The sequence below is a fragment of the Eurosta solidaginis genome, chromosome 5 (assembly GCF_040869045.1).
Source record: "Eurosta solidaginis isolate ZX-2024a chromosome 5, ASM4086904v1, whole genome shotgun sequence".
NCBI classification, from domain to species: Eukaryota; Metazoa; Arthropoda; class Insecta; order Diptera; family Tephritidae; genus Eurosta; species Eurosta solidaginis.
The window spans coordinates 188921770-188943896 of NC_090323.1; the positions used below are offsets into that span (position 1 = coordinate 188921770).

Sequence of the window (22127 nt, forward strand, 5' to 3'; positions counted from 1 at the left end):
ACAGCCGACATAAGTTTGTGCTTTGGTGGTCCACTGGAACGAGGACAACTGGTGAACGTCAAACAAGAACAACAAAAATATATACCAACAACAATGCCGTAGATGATATAGACCATATAAATAGTTCTAATTTTTACCATAGTGTAAACATCGTACGAATGTAAGGTGAGGAACGGGCTGTGCATTGTTTTTGCTTTGCTTGCATTTAAATTATACAGACGACAGACAGACACTTTATGAACGCAATAAGTAGATTAGTTGGAAGCTGCTGCCTACTGTTAATCACTCCTATGTCACAATAGAAATGTACTGCATATTTATAAGATATTTTTTCCTGCAAGGAAGAACTGGAAAGATAGGAAGCTTACTCAGAGATTCTACATCACAGTTTTCACCAACGAATCCAAAATGTACATTGATGTAGGAACAGAAGTCTCTGTTAAACTCCCTGCTCCGTATACTTAGTAAAACTAAAAGGTGATACCAACCAGTCGGTCTACATGATATCGGACAAAATGGCCTATGAGAAAATGGTCCCATATTCAAGTTTATGTACAAGAACAGTAAGCATAGTGTGATGATCTACTGCTCGTCCAATGCGAAACATACAATTTGGTTAAGCTCCTAAACCCGTGATAGAGCTCAGTCCCTTCTTCACTACTTCTTTAATTCATTTATTTGAAATTCTATATATTTAAAGTATTAGTAATACTGGTTCTTAACCTTTGCTTATGTATATCCATAGTTCGGACTGGTTTTAGGAGTGGGAAGAAAAGAAAGAAAAAAAACATAACTGTACCGACCGAGAAACGAGCGTCGCCGGTAAAATATTGGTCAGGGCCTCTCTTTCGGATTCATACCGAAAGCGCAAAATATCTGTCGTCTGTACGGATTTGGATCAGGTCACACCTTATATCTTTACTAAATTTCGAGTCATAAAGGGCAAGAAGACAACGAAAAGACCGATCAGTTGCTAAAGCAGCACTCGATGAATCTCTGGTAGACGTCCCAATCCGCTTGGGAGAAATCAAAAGAAGTCAGGAGTTGCATATGATCAATCAAGCAGGAAAGGCGTTAATAGAAACAGAAAATGATGCTAGGTCTTATATTTTATAACATGAGTCCTGCTACCTGTTGTTGCTGTTGTAGTAGCAGTGCTTCGCCCCATCCAATAGGTGCGACCAATCACAAATTGTCATCAATGTCCTCTAACGGGAGTCCAAGGAAACTTGCTGTTTCAACAAGGGTGAACAACAATGAGCGGGAGGTTAGAAGCGTTGGTTCCACATTACAATTGAAGAGTGACGCCCGTTTCCCTAGGCAGAGTGCGTTGCTCTTCTGCTAGTTCTGGGTATTTTTCTTTAAGTACTGGGTTCGCCGTGCAATTCCTGACACAGATGTCTGACGCCTGTCTATGGATATCACTGAGGACCTGCTTGTGCTTTTTTTCTTCATACAGCTGTGTTCTCAGGTGCGGTATTTGCTCATATTGCTTACGGAGATGACCCCTTAAGGCCCTGGGAGGTGTAGCCTCATCAATAAGATGTATGTTGGGATGCCCAGGTTTCTGGGTATGCAACAGACATTGTTTGTTTAGCATTTCATTTATCTCTCTAATGGGGAGTAATCTCGCCTCATTGCGTAGGCGGTGTTCTGGTGAACCTTTAGGCTTGGTGATCATATCGTGGTAGCGTAGCATGCAATCGGCCGGCCAATTGCTTTGTAAGTAGTAATGAGCGTTTCTTTGTCTTTACCCCAAGTGCTGCCGGCAAGAGATTTGAGGATTTTATTACGTCTCTGGATTTTCGGTACAGTTGCAGTTGCATGCTCCCCAAAATGTAGATCCTGATCGAACGTCACACCCAAGATTTAAGGATGTGAGACAGTCGGTAGCGTGATGTCATCGACGAGGATGTTCAATATGGTCGATACTTGGCCCTGCTACCTGGTTGGGTTCTTCAGTTTGGTCGTCAAACAAATTCTTTTAACACTATGGCCAGTTCAACCATGATCGGCTAGTTCAACCTAACCAAACATCTCTTTCGGATTAGATGGATCATCTGTACATAAAAATGAGGTCAGTCCAGCTTATTCTCTAAAGGCAACAGATGACAACTAAGTGCGACACGCTTGGTAGACTTACAACACCATCATTAAAGCTAGGTTGCAAATTCTGTTAGTATCTTCCAAATAGAGGTACTACGAACAGAGGTCTTTTTGATTCTGGAATGGGCACATGGTCCTAGTAATATGGACGGCAAAAAAAGCAGATGATCTATCAGTGGCCGGAGCATCGTCAGACATCACTGAAGCAGTGAGGATGCATCATCCTCTTACATCTATAAAAAAGAGGCTTGGACATACATTATCGGTACTAAGAGCGCACCAAACAGTACTTACAATGACTTATATTACTCCCTTTTATCAACTATAGCCCCACAATATTATACCTAATATTTTAGAAAATCATTCGTTCCTACAACCGAAAGCTTCAACTGCTACCCTTTGCCTTTTTGGTGCCAAAGACTCAAAGCTTCAGTTTGCTTATCTTATTTATTACACACTTTACCTAGCCGCATTAGCATCTAAATCGTCTTAAGTAGTAACCTTGCTTGAGCTTTTTCTGAAATACCCATAGTCTGTATATACTTGAACCCTGGTTTTGTTGCTTAAGTAGACAATGAGCTTCCTTCAACCAAACATAACAGTTCATAGTATAGCATAAAATATATCCTGCCTTGAGTAGTGCTGTTGTTGTAGCTCACATGCTAACTTTTTTATGGCTATGTAGCGGAATTCGAACCCACAAGCCAGTCAAAAGTAGTCACAAACAAACAAAATTCCACTTGCATGTCTTAAATACTCGAGCCAATCTAAAGAACAATTGGAAAACTAATAGCTTTAATGACAAAAACCTTATAACTGTTAATAGCTTTACTTTAATAAAACCGGAAACAACAGCAGCGCCATCTTCAGTTAAACCACAATCAGCGAAAACTTAAAAAGCTTGTGTGCTTCCAAACTGTTATATCAACAACACAAAAACTCTACACATCTTTAGACATACAAAAGCTTCTACAAAAGTTTCCACCTTATATGTATGTAGGAAAGAACACAGCAACTATGAAATGTTCTCTCTCCTGCTTACTGAAGAGTAAAATTTCAGCCAAGGAAAAACCGGCAAAGCTCTTCATATGTTTTTGCTTAGCAAAAGTCTCCCAAACAATTGGTTACAAGAAACGAAGTCAAGTGTGGCTAAAAGCAAGAACAAATACAAGTTATAGACGTTAACCGTCTAAATCATTGGTGGGTGGATAACAAAGGGTAATAAAGCGAATGCTGTGTCATTGAATAATTGCTACGGAAATAGAAGAAACAGATAATTAATAGACGTAGCAAACGTGCAGATTCGACCTTCAAAAATGCATTTCGTGAAAAATATTAATTAAAAGCAGGGGCGTTCCTAACTAATAGGAAATAAAAATCATATTTTCGGTTTTCTAGAAATGGTATTATCAAATACCTTCTAAGCAAGAGCAATGCACATGTGCACAGCGCTCCACTAGGAGTATTCCGATGTTGTTACTCGAATAAACAGTGGGCAAGTTAAAGCAAATGAGCTGGAAGCGAAAAGCAAGGCCTTGTCGCGTTTCTTTTAAACTTTTACACTTTTACTTTTACATTAAATTTTTACATTAAAACTAGAGCTTACGATTTCTTCTCGAACACAAGCGATATTTTCGAGACCCGAGAACTCGACTTCTCGCGAAATTCTCGTGTCTCGAAGTACTCGTAAATCTCGCGAGCTTCTCGACATTCTTACTTAATCGCTGTGTCGATACAGTATTTATACACTTGTTTTTTTTTTTTTTTTACTTGTAACTTTTTTGTTGATTATATTGCTTCCTATGACATTTAACTCAAAACATATTTATTATACATATAATTTTGTTCGCAATATTTTATTTTTCAACGAGACACCAAGAACACGGCTTCTCGCGAGATTCTCGAATCTCGAATTACTCGTAATACTCGCGAGCTTCTCGACTTTCAACTCAGTCGCTGCATTGGCAATATTCTATACATTTCGGTGTTTTTTACTTGTGGTTTTGCGGTCATTTTGGCTTGTGCTCCACAAGAAATCCTAAGCTCCATATAAAACAGCCAATGAATCGATTAAGTTGAATGTCGAGAAGCTCGCGCGCCTTACGAGTAATTCGAGATTCGAGAATCTCGCGAGAAGGCGAGAACGAAATTTTGAAGAGTTATTTCTTCCACATTTTTATTTTTTTCTTTTCAGTAACCCTAATCTCTCTCTCACCGCTGATTCGGGCGTTGATTTCGCCACGAAACTGAATTGGGTGCTTGGTTTTCGGGCCAAATACTATGAAAGTCTGAATTTTACCTAAAAATATACTGACTCGACTATGCGTATATCGTTAATAAGGTCAACTGACTTTATGACTTCAAATGGCCACAAGGTTACGACCATACTATATCAAATTTCAAATGGTTACAATGTCAACGATATTGACATTATGACCATTCAGCTTTTCTGAAATTGTCATGCAAGAGAGGTGACATAAGGTCACGGATCGTAAAGTCCAAACAGAGGCCACTTTACCAGAAACAAACGATTTTGGACTTTCTGAAAAGAGATTAGACGTCTCTTTATCGGAAATAAACGTTACCGACACTTTACTTTTTAAATATCGTCTTATTATCGATAACGAACTATTATTGTCGAATCATCGGTTTGTTATCACCATTGTTCACCATATAGTTTGGAAATTTAAATTGAGGTTATGTTGCGAATACAGTGAAATGCAGTAAAGGAAGACAGTCGAATGGAGTTGAATGAAGAACAGCAGGAAGATCAGAGTTGTATTTCGTTAATATACCTTCAATCTTTGTATCAATATTGAAGCTAAATGTAGAAAAAATAACTAAATACCTGAATATAAGCAAACTTTTTCTCTTAATTACTGCAAATAAGGTGTTCTAAATGCTACATTTTCCAAAATTATCACAGTTTATGTCTGTTTAAAAACTTGACTTGAAGAAGTTACGATAATCCGCTTCTTATAGGCTTGCTATCTATTGGTTACAGATGTGTCATCGTTTTTATGTTGATGTTTTACTTATGAGTTTTCGATAGCAAATCGATAAGACAGCCTTAAAAAATTGGTAACACTCCGATAAGAAACCGAAATTGATAGCTAATCGATAACTTTTTGAAAATATATCGATATAAATAAAATAAATGTAAAGCGCGAACAACCTCCGAAGAAATTTTATGCTGAGCGAGATTACGTTTCACTGAAAAGCTTTACATGCAGAAATACACTCGGATTGCTTGCCAAATCACTGGCGAGGAGCAACCCCGCTTAGAAAAGCTCTCTTCTAATTAAAACAACTTTTTTCTAAAATTTTGATGTTGCTTTGTCCGGGGTGAGAACCCAGGACCAATGGTGTGGTAGGTGGAGCACGCTGCCACCACACCACGGCGGCCGCCGGTAGATTTTCGGTAAATAATCGATTAATTTTCGGTAATAATTTGATAAGTTTTCGGTAATAATTATTTATTAATTCGTCGAAAAAAATCCAATAGCTCATCGATTACGTTTTTTACCGATAACTTCTCTACACCTCATCGATAACACACCTATAAGGAACCGATAACTCGTACGCCTATTACCCGTCGACAACAAATAATTCGTTCATAACAAACCGTTAAAACTTCGATAATCTTTCCTTTTATCTCCCCTCCTTTTATTTTTTTCTTTCTTTTTATTTTCTTATTTTTTTCCTTTTACTTTCCTTGCCTTGATTTGCTTTCTATTTTCGCCCATATCAGCTCTATGACGTAAATTGTTCTCACATTGCGAATATGTTAGGTAGGGTTTTACAGCAAAGGTGCTCGAAGAATTTGGATAACGGAGTCATACGACAACAGCATCAAAAAAATTACAGCCTTCCTTCTCGGAATTGCAAAAATTTAATTTTTACAAAAACTTCAATAAAAAGTACAACAATCTCCTTCCTAGAATGACAGCATATAAATCGAACAAGAACGCAACGAAATACAACTAAACAGCAGCAATTGCAGGCTGATGAGCAGTGAATGAATTTTAATAGATTCCCATTTAATTGGCACATGAAATTCACTTGAATTTTTAAGCGCGTTTTACTATCGAAATCAGTTTGCTTTATTGGCCAAAGTAAAAATTTTAAATTCCTTTGATTTTCATCGCATCATTTGCGTGTTTTTGCACCAAAATCAATTTGGTTTACCGGCTCCGGAACCAAAGTGAATGAATTTCGATTGATTGTCTTGCTTGTGTGACAAAAATTTTAAATTCCTTCGAATTTCAAGGCATGCACCATTTTCCGTGTTTTTTTACCAAAATCGATTTGGTTGTTGTTGGGAGCCACCCGGAGCCAAAAAGATATTGTTGGGAGCCATGTGGAGCCAAAAGAGCAATTGGACGAGCATCGTTGTTTTACAGTGTTCGGTTTGCCATGTTGGCGTGTGCTCACTGGTTCTTGATGATTGCTGTTTTGAAAGATTATTACAAAGCGAGATTACATACAATTCGGCCCAACAATCTGGGCAACTCAGCCAACGTAAACCAGAGGGATATAACGAGAATAAATAATGGCATCGTTTTTTGAATAACTGTACTTAATTTCAAAGGATTTCTGCTTGGATACCGTATCAAAGAATCTAAATCTTAGAAAATGTTATATCATAAAGAACAACATGAGTTTCCGGGGGAGCTTATCATTCTTGAGACGCCTGACCTTGGTATTAGATATTCTAATACTTCAAACGGTCTTCTGAAAGATATGCATTATCAGAGGAGCTAAGCGCTAACAAATATCGGTTGTCTTATTTTAGCAGTTCAGGCGGTTCTGACAATATACAAAATGCTAGATGATTTGTTAAATAAATTGTTTGCACTATAAATTTATTTCATTTCATAAAATTTACAAATTCACACAGACAGGGTTGAGCAGACTCACTTTGCAATATTTTTTTTTATTTTTATTGTACAATGTCTACCAACTCGTAAAAACAAAACTTTTAATAACATAAAGCTTACAGATAATTGTTAACAATCACTCATGCATACATAAATGAAAAAACTTTTAAATTATATAATACCATCGCTGAATATGGTTATAAACTTAAATGCGAGTGTGTGATTTGATGCGAAAAAAATGTATTACATACGCAAACGTCAGAATACAAAAATGTTACAAAGGACACCACACAGGCAAATATATGTATAAGATGAGGATACTATATAAGTACAGCAGCGAACAGAAAAATAGCATTTCCAATTTTTTTCATATTTTATCAATAAAGCTCTTCCATTTTTTATTTTCAATATTTTAAAATAAAAATTCTATGAATTTTGTAGCTGAAACTGTGCAATCCCATCTCACAAACGTTTAGGAAAAAATTCGAAAACTCGAGAAAATTTTACCAAAATTTTCAACTTTTTAGTTCGATTTCTTTGAATTTTTTTAGTATACAGTTTTATAACCCAAGCAATTTTAGTATAACAAAATACAAGTTATAGGATTCTCAGATTTTAAGAGACCTATGACTTGCACCATATTAGACTGCCGATGAATACGCTACAAAACTGCATACTGGAAAAAAACTTTTTTCGAAAACGCTTTTGAGATTGGATTATACATATATTTGCCATGGAACTCATTACGACCCTGACTCAGAGGTCTGGTATACGGATGGATCGAAATTCGATGACGGAAGAACAGGGAGCTGGCATCTATGGACCAAACTTCAAAAAATCGATACCAATGGGATGTTACCCCACCATATTTCAGGCAGAAATTCATGCAAGAGGCTCAACATCGAAGAGCATCTACATTATGTCGGACAGCCAGGCGACACTGCGTGCCTTGCAATCTTACATAGTTACATCTAAGCTGGTGGATGAATGCACTGAAATCCTTAATGCCCTGGGAGCCAAAAACAAGGTTTTGTTGGGATGGGTTCCCGGACATCAGGGACATGAAGGTAATGAACATGCAGATTACCTAGCAAAGCAGGGTGCTACATCAGCATTCTATGGTCCAGAGCCCTTTTGTGGACTCACAAAAGCACACACCAGGGAAACTATAAGTAACTGGGAAACTAAACAATTCAGACGTCACTGGATTGATTACCCAGGGCAAAGGCAGGCCAAACTGTTTATACTTCCGGCAACGAAAGTATCAGCCAAACTCATTAACCTAAGCAGGGAGGACCTAAGAACTCTTACTGCGCACTACACGGGACACTGCGGTCTACGATATCACCTAAATACATTAAATCTATCTGATACCCAAATTTGTCGTTTCTGTGAGCTGGATGATGGAACGCCGGTTCACATTCTCTGCGAATGCGTCGCTCTAGCTAGGCAGAGACTATCCCATCTAGGTGGTGGGACTCTTAATCCATGTGTGATATGTAAAAAGCCTGAAGAGGTACTTAGATACATCAAGAGCCTCCAGATACAAAATTAGGCTGAAAGGTCTTGCACAATAGATCTGCACAAAGGTCGCAGTGCTTCCAGACCTATTAATAATAATAATAATAATAACTCATTACTCTAAATCAGAAATTTGAAATCTTTATGAAATTTTCTGGAATTTTAACAATTTTTCCAAAAAAGTTTTCGAGATTGTTTAATATTGTTTCAGTTACGAAATTCAACAAAATTTTCTTTTATTAAAGAAAAACTAAAAAAAAACGAATTCAGTTGACAGAATTTTATAAAAAAAAAAAAAAATAGTCACTGCTATTTTGCTGCTCAGTTCTGTTTATTGTCTTGTACGTTCTCAATTAAAAATTCTAAGGTTTGTTGACTTCGTTAAGTATTTTAGTATTTAGCCTCAAGAACTTAAAAGTACACCCGGCTATCCTGCCCAACCAGTTAGTAGACAGATACAAACCAGTCAATAGGATAGTTAAGCTTTACAAAGAGGTTACTATGAAATCTGCCGCAAATATTCGGATTAGTAAGCTACAAACCCAGAACTATAAACTAAATGAAATCCTGAAATTTTTCATGCCCAACTCGTTCCATCATACCTGTTTCGGTTTAGGGTTCCCGTTGAATTTTTTCCAACGTATTCATATAAGGTGTATGCAGTTAAAAACTCGATTTTTCTACTCTCGTGAACGATAACTGCCGACTTAGGGAAAACGGTCTCTCACTAGGGTACATACTGTGCTGATGACGTTGCAGGAATAGCCGAAATGCATAACGTCCGACTATATAGCTGAGTAGTTTAGGAGCTTGTATTTACGACGTTCCGCCTGATAAGAGGGCGGCGAGACATAGAGACCAAAAACACCCAACTCTCCTTATCCAGGGTATTTTGTGGACCGTTGTTATTGCATGATTTGTAGCAAAGAGGTTAATAAGCTAATGAGTGGTAACAAAGAGATTCCTGCTTACTCAGTGTTCCTAAAGGAGGCTGATTTTGCGAATCCGGTTATACATGCGAAGATGAACGAAGAGACCTAAAAGTCAATGATTGTGGCGCCAGACTACTGCCAAAAGGTGGAGATATTAATTGTCATGGATCAGAATGATTCGGATATGTTGATAGATGAAATATCTAAATGTTCCATCCCCATAGGCAACTTACAATCGCACGGTTTTAGCTAGTCGATCTTACCTCCCTGATGCCTGAGGCCAAGATATGGGTTCCCTAAACCGACCGACTTATGATTGTAAGATACTTCGAGTATCTCGACCCACGGAGGAATGTCAGCATTGCATCTTCCAAATAAATAAAAAGACTGAATATCTTCTGCCCAGAGCTTGGGAAAATGCCCCGGAAATGCCCCCGGAAGAGTCTTAAGCACAACGCATGAGCGGAGTCGGCATTTATCAATAGTAGTCCACAGGTGCAAATGGCTGCAAGTATCCTAAATTGGAGGAGCACGGTGGAGTTGCAAAAAATATCGTCATGCGTCCAAAGCGGTTATTAGATCTTTTTCAACCTGCGGAATCGAGGTGGGCCACTTAGCACTTTTCCCGGCATTCGGTTCTATGTACCTGAGTGAATATTGATCCATCTCGACGAAGGGTTGTGGGCCACAGAGGCTCTGAATGTGAAGTCCAGCATGGTTCTTCGGGTCAGCATGATAGCATCAAGTATAGTTAAGTATTACAAAGAATGGACCAAAGCTCTACCGAGCCGCACATAAAATACGGGGAAATGATAGTCGATTAGCTAGCTCGACATGTATCGGCTTTTCATGTCGCGGGAGCGGAGAATGCTAATAATGGAATGAGGTAAATTGGTGTGTTTTCAGTGACTTTTTAATCTACCATTGTTTTTGCAGCATATTTTATAAGTTCATTTACGATTTGCAGAGTTGCTAAATATTGCAATCACAAATAACAAGAAACATTTCAATCATATTAGAGATTAATCAAGTATGATTATATTTTTAATTATTGCAATTACGTTTTGTTTACAATCGTAGATTGTTTAAGATTGCAATCTCCAATTATTTGTATGAATGTAATTGCAATCAATTTTCTGCTGCAATCCTTGATTACAATTTGTTACCACACAAAAAAGCAATCAAATTTTTTTATCAGTTCATTGTAGATTGCATATTTTACAAACTTAAAAATATAATGAATTTTGAAAATAATCACATAAGCAGGACAATAATTGAGTGTACTATATCAAATTCATTCTCAATTTTGACAGCTCTGACGAGTTGTGGTCACAAGACAGCACACCAAGCGATCAACCAACAGAGAAGATCTTTTTTATTTTTCATGCCGATGACAAACGGTTCTCCACAGATTCCCAATGTAAATCGACATGTCCTTTTGCATTTTTGTAAAAAACAGAGCTTTCAATACAAACTATCAAGTTTTCAGTTTTTTTGCAGTGTACCATGCCAATGTACGCTTGTTGTATAAAAAGCGCGAATGTTTAATCAGAAACGCATCATTGCAATCGGAATTCTTAATTTGGCATTAATACAATTTACAAAGAAATACAATTCAATACAAATACAAAGTCGCTGTGGTGTTGTAGTGGCGGTGCAGTGGAGGTGGTGGCTCAATAAGATTTTGTGTACAATGTGCACTACACAATACGTTAGCTAGCGAAAGACCACAAGCTAGTGAAGTGCGGTGGCACCATGTGAAGCGCAGCTAAATAAGCTAAGGGGATATACTTAATCAGATGTAGAAGGGACAAAAGTGGACTTAGAATGAGGCAAGTTGTAGGTATTTCGTTGTTTAGAGAAAAAACTACAAGCAGACACTTTCGTGTGCGACAGCATTCTAAGCTTTTGCACTGAACAGCAATAAATGCAAGTGCAAATATGAAAAAAAGAAAAACTAACCAGAAAAGTAATAGCAAGAACAGGCATACAAATAGTAACAAAGCTCAGCACCTCAACGCAGTGGGCCTCTTCTGCATTTGAAATGTGCCTGGTGGTGGTGTTGCCTTTGTTGTCACTATTTGGTTATTTGTGTGCTATTTGCTTTTATTGTCATTTCCTATGCGCTTTACTTGTTTTTTTATTTTTTATTATTGTGCATGTGTTTGTGTGACGCTGTGATGTTGATATGATGTTTGACCCATATTGGAGTTTGTCTGCCGACTAGTTAGTTTACTCTTTGCCCCACGAGCTTTACCACGCCAACCAGCGCAGCTTGTCTAGCGTTTTGCAGTCACGATTTTTATTATATACCAAAAGTGTGCTGCTTAACCACTGAACGAAACGCTTGCAAAACGGATATTCATTGAAGACGATTGGAGGAAGGTGTTATGTGGTTGAACGCGGTAGAGTGGGGTTAGCTGCCGCGCGGGGGCATTACAATGAATTACCTTTTTTCTATGTCAGCAACTGAATGCACGTTGGGACTAGCGTTTTTTTATGTTACTCTTTTTTTCATTCTTATACTCAGCGTGCTTTGCACACAGAGTATATTAATTTTGATTGGATAACGGTTGATTGTACAGGTACAGAGGAATCGAGATAGATATAGACTTCCATATATCAAAATCATTAGAATCGAAAAAAAAATATGATTGAGCCATGTCCATCCGTCCGTCTGTCCGTCCGTCCGTCTGTCCGTTAACGCGATAACTTGAGTAAATATTGAGATATCTTCGCCAAATTTTGTACACGAGCTTATTTGGACCCAGAATAGATTGGTATTGAAAATGGGCGAAATCGGATGATAACCACGCCCACGTTATATATATATAACATTTTGGAAAACACAAAAAACCTGATTATTTAGTAAATAATACACCAAGAATGTTGAAATTTGACGTGTGGACTGATATTGAGACTCTTGATAAAAATTTGAAAACATTTTTTAAAATGGGCGTGGCACCACCCACTTGTGATAAAATAAATTTTACAAATATTATTAATCATAAATCAAAAATCGTTAAACCTGTCGTAACAAAATTCGGCCTTTACTATAAGGAATGCTTTGAAGAAAAATTTTCTAAATCGGTTAAGGGCCACGCCCACTTTTATATAAAAGATTTTTAAAAGGGTCGTGGACGAATAAAATAAGTTATATCTTAGCGAACAGGAGCTTTGTATCAATAGAATTTTAATTCTAAATTGAATTATAACATTAAATTGGAAAACACTAAAATTTTTGAAAGTGGGTGTGGCACCGCCCCTTTTATGACTAAGCAATTTTCTATGTTTCTGGAGCCATAAATCGAAGAAAAATTAACATATCGTAATGAAATTGTGTACACATATTTTCCTTATAGAAGAAAATATTTCTAGTAAAAATGGACGGGATCGGTTAAAGACCACGGCAGCTTAGATGTAAAACAAGTTTAAAAGGGTCTTAGACTAGAATAATAAGCAAAAAATAGTTTTGAAGCAATGATATTTCACTTATCAAGTTTTATTGTAAGAGGAAATGGGGAGAAATTTGTTTTTGAACGGGCGGTGCCACGTGTTATGTAGAAAAGTAATTTATCTGAAATGAAATGTACAATTGAAGTTCACGCTGAGTATATAATGTTCGGTTACACCCGAACTTAGACACCTTTACTTGTTCTAAACAAGCTTTGGTCTAAGGGTTGTGGTGAGCGTGAAAAGCCGCTAGCTAGGTTATTGTGATGACGACGACTTTTTTGTTTTAGCCGGCATACGGCGGCGCAGAGGTGCTTGAACTTTTGAATGGTTATGAATATGGCATAATATGCCGCCTGGTGTATATTTTAGTGTCAACTAACTGTAAGTATACTGTTGGACTTGGCAGTGCAGTTAACTTTTGTTCGATCCATCTTCATGTTATGAGGGAGGTCATATATGAATATATATAGCAATAGCGAACAACGAATTGGATTGATAACATATCCAGCGGTATCTAGGGGAAGTGAGTACGAGGATATTCTTGCTCAGGGTAGAAACTTTAATTTGCTCTTCTTGGTGTACCTGTCCAATATTCGCCAATGCTGTCCGGGTGGAAAGTGCCAAACGGAACCTTTCGACATTATTCCAAATATTAGCAATATGATTATATCAGCTGATTGGATAGCAAAATTTTTTGGCCGGTATATATGTATGTAAGTAAAATAGTTTGAATGTCGCTCTCAGTATAGTCAAGTCCTAAGGCGCCAAAACATGACCTTCATTCTGGCCGTGAATGATAAGAATGCAAAGAGTACAACGGCAAGATTAAAGACCAACTGAACCTTTAAAGACATTCTTAACAATGTCCATTATCAAAGTTACAAAAGCTTAAGTTATTAAAATTATCGCTGTCTAAGGATATACTTTTGCCTGCGTTGGTCTATTTGATGAAGATATTTCTTATAACGACCTAAAAAATTTTTGCTAACAGGATCCTGTGTCAACAGAGCACTAATTAATCATCAATGGGCTGTTCTGATTGGAAACACTAACTGAGCCCATCTGAAGAAGGCTCTAACAACCCTCAAGGAATTAGCTAGACTTTAAGATCAGGACAGCCGTGGTATGGTGGTAGCGTGATCCGTCTTGTGCACCGAGTGTCCTGGGTTCAACTCACGGGCAAAATAGCAGCAAAAATTTAGAAACAAGTTTTTCTAATCGGGGTCGCCCCTCGGAAGTGATTTGGCAAACACTCCGGGTGTATTTCTGATTTCTTGTCAGTGAAAATTCATCTGGATTGCAAATGCCGTTCGGAGCCGGCATAAAACATGTAGGTCTCGTCCCACCAATTTGTAGGGAGAATTAAAAGGCGCACGGCGCAAATTGGAAGAGAAGCTCTGCCTGAATCTCCTCGGATGCAAGTCGCGTCAAGTATTTAATTTAATTTTATTTGAGGTCAGGACCAATGTTATTATTGTTGTTATCATTGCTGCTGTTACTAATGCTGTAGTAGTTACTGTTAATGTTGTGATTATTTTTGTTGTTGTTATTATTGGTGTGATTATTATTGTTGTTATGAATGTTGGTATACTTATGTTGTAGTTGTTAATGTTGTTTTTATAGTTGTTGTTTATATAGTTGTAATTTTTCTTGATGTTTTTATTATTTTTGTTGTCATTGTTGGTGTTAATGTTACTTTTGTTGTTGTAACTTTTGTTGTTATTGTTGTTGTTTTTATTGTTGTTGTTACTATTGTTGTTTTTGTTGTTGTTACTGTTGTTGTTACTGGTGTTGTTTTTGTTGCTGTCACTGGTGTTGTTGTTGTTACTTTTGTTGTTGTTGTTGTTACTTTTGTTGTTGTTGTTGTTGTTGGTACTGCGGTTGTTGTTGGTACTGTGGTTGTTGTTGGTACTGGTGTTGTTGTTGGTGCTGCGGTTGTTGTTAGTACTGTTGTTGTGGTGTATGTTTTATTATTATCTTTTCTAATTCTTGTGGTTGTTGTTAAAGACTCTGATGATAGTGTTGCTATATTTTTTCCTTTTCTCTGCTTCTTGCTTTTGTTGTCGCTGTAACTGTTGTTCCTCTTTTTAGCGTTCTTTTTCCATCGTTTTAGTAATTTCTGATGTAGTTGTTTGCTTCTTATAGTTTGTTTATCTATTGTTGTTCCTATTGTTTCTGGTTTTCTTCATGTTAATTACGACAAATTGTTTGGTGTTTTCAGATGTATTTCATAGTGGTCTTATATAAGAGGGAGTTTACATTATCCTTTGGACTGGTCACAAGCGATTTCGACGTTTCGCCATCTTCGGTGCCATCTTACGTTCTCGTAGTAAGAAAAACTGCCATCGAAAACGTCCGCAACGCCGAAACCAGACCAAATTTTGACAAAAGATGGCAGAAATATTTTCACATATACCTCCACTGTCCATCCAATCGGAAATCAGCCAAACAAGTTGAATCTTTGACCATATAAGTATTAGAAGAGCCGTCTGACTGAAAGAACGGCTAGCCTTCTTCACAAATAGTAAAATTGCAAAGTTAATGTCACAAATTGATTTAAAATGAGAGAGCTATCAGATAGATCTCCATTGCTAACCCACAACCGATCTTACATAATTGTACCTTCGTTTACTTAAAGAGATTTTCCTGGTTGCATAGATATTTTATAAGAAAATAATATAGTGAAGAAAATACCTATTCGATATCTTCTTTCGGAGGCCTTTGGATAGGGTAGGTGGGTTCAAATATTGAGTCCTTCTAGTGTTACTTTAACTTTTTCAACTATACAGGGGAATTAAAACTCATATACCTTAAAATAGTAGGAGTGCTCGCAGTTTTGGCAGTGGCTATAACGAAAGGTAACAAAATCAACCGAATTCTAAATAAAATTTCCCTTGGAGATTTTCCTCTTTCTCACAAAAAGTGTATACGTAGATGAGAATAAACTCCCCGGGAGTACTTATTTAGATTTGAGCCGCGTAACTCGCTATTTTTTCACACATATTCAAAATCTCTCTAACGCTATGCACCTATGCACATTCTCTAACGCTATGAATAGTTCTCAAATTCAAAGTTTGTACTCACCCTCTTTTTCGCTACGACGCGTACGTGGCATACTATTGTAATACTGTTGTTGCATTTCTGATTTCTCAGTCGACTCATTCTCTTGCTTCTCATCTTCAGTATGTACTGGTGAACCTGGACCTGATGAAGCGCTAGCGGCTGGCGATAAAGACGTAGCCGAATTAATGCTACCACTTAAACCATTTGCAGCACCACCAAGGCTATCCATCGAACCACGTTTGGCAGCCACATAATGGAATGACGCTGAAGTAGGTGAAGAGGGTGTCAAACGCTCCTCACCCTCAATGAGATCAATAGATTTTTTACGTGGTTTTTCCGGTGGCACGGGGGCAACAGAAGCGGCAGCGGTAGCAGCTTGTTGATCGAGTGAACGTTGCAGCGCAGCAGTGACAGCAGCTGATTTGACAGGTGGCGGCGGCGGTTGATGTGTAACATCGGGCAGCTTTGTTGGTGAACGCGCACCACGTTCTGGATTAAATTTAACTGGACTGACAGTTTTTGGCTTGGCAGCTGGTATGGGTGGCAATGGTGGAGATTTAATTGGACTACCAATCTTATTGGTACTACGTGGTTTTATCTCAGGCGGTACGATTGTATGACGTACCGGTGGACTGGGTGGATGCTGTTCCGGGTGCTGGTGTGTAGCAGCTAAGATTGGCGAACGTAACTGTTCCATATTGGATATAGCAATACTATTGGCAGCTGTTGGCTTGTGATTGACGTTGGGTGAGGTAACGCCAACACTTACGTTTTCTTTCTCACGTTCACGGTCACGATCGCGTTCACGTTCACGATCACGATCTTTTTCTTTATCTCTCTCCTTGTCTTTTTCTTTCGGTTGTATGGCCGTACCCGAAAAGAGCGTAGTACCTGGTACGGTACGTATGATATCGCAGCGATTTTGATCGCTATGTGTACGATTTGATTTTGTTTTTGTAAAATGTGAAGTCCACTTTTTCTGCTTCTCTATTAGCTCGCGTGAATTAAATTTACGTTCTGGTTTCTCTGGCTTATCTACGCTACCACCAGCAGCAGCTGCCGAAAATATGGCACTTAAACCACCGCCAACTGAGGGGCCACAAAGCACACCATCTTCAGATTTATGACGTCCAATATTGTGATGCAACTTCCTGCCAGGTTCTACAATAAATTTACTATTACTCAACGCCAAACCGCCATTGACTTGCGCAGCGCAATTGTTATTGTTCGCCAAAGAGGCGGCTACATTACAACCGGGTGGAAATGGTGAACGTCGTTTAGGTGGCGATATTGAACGATCTGATGAACGCGACGATGAACGATCGGAATTATTACCTTCACAAAGATTATCGTCACGTGAACCAGAACGTGACATTTTCACATTCGAATTAGAATTATTCTCCACCCCGAGTTTTTCGAAAAGTGCTCGTGCATTATTAAAGCGTGCTGAATGTGATTCGGTGCGTGCTACGGTTGCAGGAGCACCACCTGCCTGTTGTTGTTGTTGATTTGCTGCAGCGGCAGCGGCGGCGGTGGCAGCAGCAGCTGCAGCTGCGGCGCTCAATTGTTCGACTGGCTGTATTTCGATTGGTTTGCGTTGGAAAAGATTTGCAATTTGTGAAACTTTACCAACTGGCGTCGGATGTATGGGTTTCTCCATTTTGGCGGCAAAGAGATTTGATGCTCAAAAGTGGCGGTAAGTACGGAGTCGTCTAAAATTAGACAAAACACAAGAAATTTCAATTTCGATTGTAACAAATATATTAAAAAACAAATGAATTAATTTTAAAATATCCTTTTAAATATCCTTGACGTAAATTTGATGTTCAAAATTTGTCTCAATTTGTTACTCATACTGAACTGTTATACATATGTATGTACAGTGGTGGCCACCTTAAATAGCGCGCTTTTATTTTTAGACAGTATGTTAACAGAACTGCTTTTACCTTTAACTATTTGCTTAGTTTCCAACTAAAGTAAAATATTTTCTCTAACCGATTTCTTGTGAATTCCAGTTCAGTATTTAAAGCAAAATTCACAGAATTCAACGGGTTCTTAAATTTGGCATCAAAAATTTCAACTTATTATTAGAAATTTTTGGAATTTTTTTGAGTGTGCAGTTTTGTACCCCATTCAACCTTACTATAACGACATACATTAGACTGGGTCGATTTATTATCCGTTATCGCGCCATCGATTTTTCGATAGGATTTCAATTTAATTTTTTTTTTTACTTTTTTTCGACTTAGATTTTTAAGGATTTTTTCATGACCTACTAAAAAATGTTTCATGTATACCCTGTGCGACCCAAAAATGTTCGCTAAAAACGTTGTCGATAATAGTTTAAAAAAAAAAAGATTTATTATTATTAAAAATATATACGTAGAATGAAATCAAAAAGTTCTGCAGGGCGAAATGAAAAACCCTTGAAATCTTGGCAGGAATACTGTTCGTGGTATTATATATATAAATAAATTAGCGGTATCCAACAGATGATGTTCTGGGTCACCCTGGTCCACATTTTGGTCAATATTTGGAAAACGCCTTCACATATACAACTACCACCACTCCCTTTTAAAAGCCTCATTAATACCTTTAATTTGATACCCATATCGTACAAACACATTCAAGAGTCACCCTTGGTCCACCTTTATGGCGATATCTCGAAAAGGAGTCCACCTATAGAACTAAGCCCCACGCCCTTTTAAAATACTCATTAACACCTTTCGTTTGATACCCGTATTGTACAAACGCATTCTAGGGTCACCCCTGGTCCACCTTTATGGCGATATCTCGAAACGACGTCCACCTATGGAACTAAGGATCACTCCCTTTTAAAATACTCATTAACACCTTTCGTTTGATACCCATGTCATACAAACACATTCCAGGGTTACCCTAGGTTCATTTTCCTACATGGTGATTTTCCCTTATTTTGTCTCTATAGCTCTCAGCTGAGTATGTTATGTTCGGTTACACCCGAACTTAGCCTTCCTTGTTTTATTTCGGTTTAGTAGTTGAACACTTATACTTTAACACCCGAAAGTACAGATTTAGAACTTGAATAAAGTCAAACAGATCACGTTTCTAGAGTTTAGTTTTGTTTCTTTACATTTGTACATTTCTTTAGTAGCTTTTTCTGCTTTCCTCTATATTGTCTGTTATAATTTCTACATTTATTTATTTTTATATTCCTTTGTATACTTACTTGTACAACACTTTTACTTTGTCACCCGCAAATGTTATTAAAATTATATTTATATATATATATATATATATATAAATAAAATATTGCTGATAATACAAGCAATCCACTAGGGCGCACCTTATTTTACAACTTTGCCCTCAAATTCAAGCAAGGCTCTCCCAAGGAATGTTCGTTGGTCATAAAATATTTTGTTTGAAAATGTTTACAAGAAAAACGTATCACATTAGAATACCCACAGAAGTTGCTCTGCCGAAAATCACTCTCCGTATATTTCCAAAGTGAGCCTCGCTTCCCCTCTTCAGTCTCTATCGTATTATCTTCTACTTTGTCTTTAATTTTTCTTCTTATTTTTGTTTATTTGTCATTATTACCACTCCATTTGTCATTATCGCTCCCACTCCCACTCCTACTAATACTTTCACTTCCACTCCCATCCTTCTCTCTCTCCACTCCTACGAACACTCTCACGTCCACTCCTTGTCACACTCCAACCACTCCTCCTCCCAGTTCTACTCCCACTCCCTCTAGCTCCCTCACCACAATTTCCTCATATAAGGAATATATATACCAAATATGGAATTTCTGCTTCACCTAACCGGCAGATTTCAATATCTTTATTTCTATAAACCACTACGAAACTATATGACACTAATTTCTAATAATATTTACATATAAGATATAGAGAGATAATTGAGACGTTCCCCTGCTGAATAATATTCCTTTTTTGTGATGTATCTACTTTCACAGTAAACAGTGAAGTAGTTGATGAAAGGTTATTTCGGAATCATTTTGTGACCTTTTTGTGATTAGCTTTAAAATTATTTCGTGTTCGTGTCCTCATAAATGCTGGACTATTCAAGTGGCCTTTTAGGGATTACTTCAGGCATGCTTAACCAACGAAACGATATCATTTCGTTACGATAATCAACGTTAATAAACGAAACGAAGTCATTTCGTTTCGTTTATTAACGTTAAGATCGTCAAATTAACGAAATGATTTCGTTTCGTTTTCTGCCATATCAAAACGAAATCAAATCGTTTATGTTGATTATTAATTTCAAACTATGCTGGCAAAGCTGATTGATGGCGGAGTCATTAAAGGTGAAAGCATTAGCCAAGCTGATTGCAACTTTTCTCATGAATTTTGACAGTACAAACATTTCTCAGAGTATTTTTGACATTACCACTAACGAATTACACAAACAAATTACATAGAGTTTGTGTGTGTATGTGCGCTCGTTGTTGCTACCTTACGGCTTCACCATGGCTATAGCATTGCCAGCACAATTCAAACATAAAGTATCACGTTTTTGTTAACGTTTTTAACGTTAACGAAAGCTTTTCGTTTCGGTTAAAAACGAGATACAATTTATCTTGATAATTTCTTTATCGATAATATTTCGAAGTGTTTCTACGGAAACGGTGGAAATTTTTTGATAAACGATTAGCTTAACGTTAAGGTGCATCCCTGGATTACTTAAGTACGACTGTTTTAGATATGTACCAGGATTTCGTGATTGCACGGGGCCTGTGAATTCGGATCTATTTCGAATTCCGAAAAGAACAAAAAAGTCTTTATTCCTATAATTATTATTATTAAATTATTTAGAACTCTTACATATTTCCCCATTGTTTTGGGAAGTTGAAGCATGATCACTAATTTCCTTTGGTATTGAGTTTTTTCCGTGTTCTATTTCGTTAGGCGTATGTAGCTATTTTTCTACTTTTTCTTTACTTATTTCGTTTTTGTATCTTATCTTCTTATGTGTTTCTCATTATACTTTATTGTTATTTTATCACTACTTGTTTTATTTTTAATTATTATTGTATTATGACTGTCGCTTATAACTTATCATTGCGGTTTTGTTTTCTTTCATTGCACTCTCGTATTTTATTTGTATTTTTCCATTAATTTATTTTATTTTTTACTGATATTTAAATTTACTAGTTTTCCTTCATCTTTAATTTCAACTCAAAGATATCGATTTCCGCCATTCATTATTTTTGACCACAATCGCCAAAACACCGATTTGACAAAATTGGTAATTCCGCTTGAAATTACGCTTTCGTCCACATTTGATTACGAAAGTAATTGAAATTCGTTAATTTTTATTTTATGTTGTTAACAACTTTTTTTGATGTGAAATAACATCACAAGTTCCGCAAATGCCGTAATTTGATCAATTGAACTGCACCTTTGTCGCGTGACTGAATGACTGAAAGCAAAAGGCAGTGGGAGGATTTGGATGATAATAATGAAGCCACCAAAACAATAATTATTGTTGTTGCACTGATAGCTAGTGAGCTATTTTTGTTGTTATTTTATATGTTACTTTTTACAATATTCATTTCTTATATTGTTTTTAAAGACGCGTATGTGCAATAATTATTATCAGCAAATACATGGGAACCAACAAAAGTTCGAATTTAACGTTTAGTGATTTTGAAAATTTTAGACGTAAAGGACGATGCTCGCGTTAGCCAACCAATATGAACCAAATCATATCCTCCAACACTCGATTTTGAGCGAATAGGGAACATCCCTCAGCGGTTTAGGGGGCTCATAATATATCCGCGACAGGTATGCCTGTCGTAGACTAAAATATCCAAATGATTCAAGTGGTTGTATGGCGTAGCCATTCTAATGGGCTGCTCATCAGCCAACTCATTTCCGCTTATGTTGGGATTCCTTTGACACCCAAATTATGGGAACGGCTTGTCGACTCGCTAGGTCTTTTGCAATTCTTGATCCTGTGATCTCGTTTCTGATCTAGTTTCGATCTAGTTTCCAAAACACAATGACCTCTGAAATCAATTTGGATCAGTTGTAATGATATTGTCCCCCAAGGTGCTGTTGCAATATGTAACAAATATTAATTAGGGAATAATTTGATTTTAGTTCACATACATTTTTAAATATAACAAGTATGGAAGGCTAATTTCGGGTGTAACCGAACATTA

The 22127-nt window shown here is 37.3% G+C and overlaps 1 protein-coding gene across 7 annotated transcripts in view; it reads right to left on the reverse strand.

Moving 5' to 3' along the window:
• Positions 1-22127, reverse strand: part of Spn (Spinophilin) — a 420033-nt gene that overhangs the window by 211947 nt on the left and 185959 nt on the right. For 6 of the 7 annotated variants that reach the window (XM_067786891.1, XM_067786895.1, XM_067786894.1 and 3 more), the window contains exon 3: positions 15980-17670. In XM_067786891.1, coding sequence (XP_067642992.1) covers positions 15980-17618 — 1639 coding nt within the window. In that variant the 5' untranslated portion in view covers positions 17619-17670. Of the gene's footprint in view, positions 1-15979; positions 17671-20784; positions 21359-22127 lie in introns of those variants that run through there. The other variant, XM_067786890.1, reaches the window with a different exon arrangement.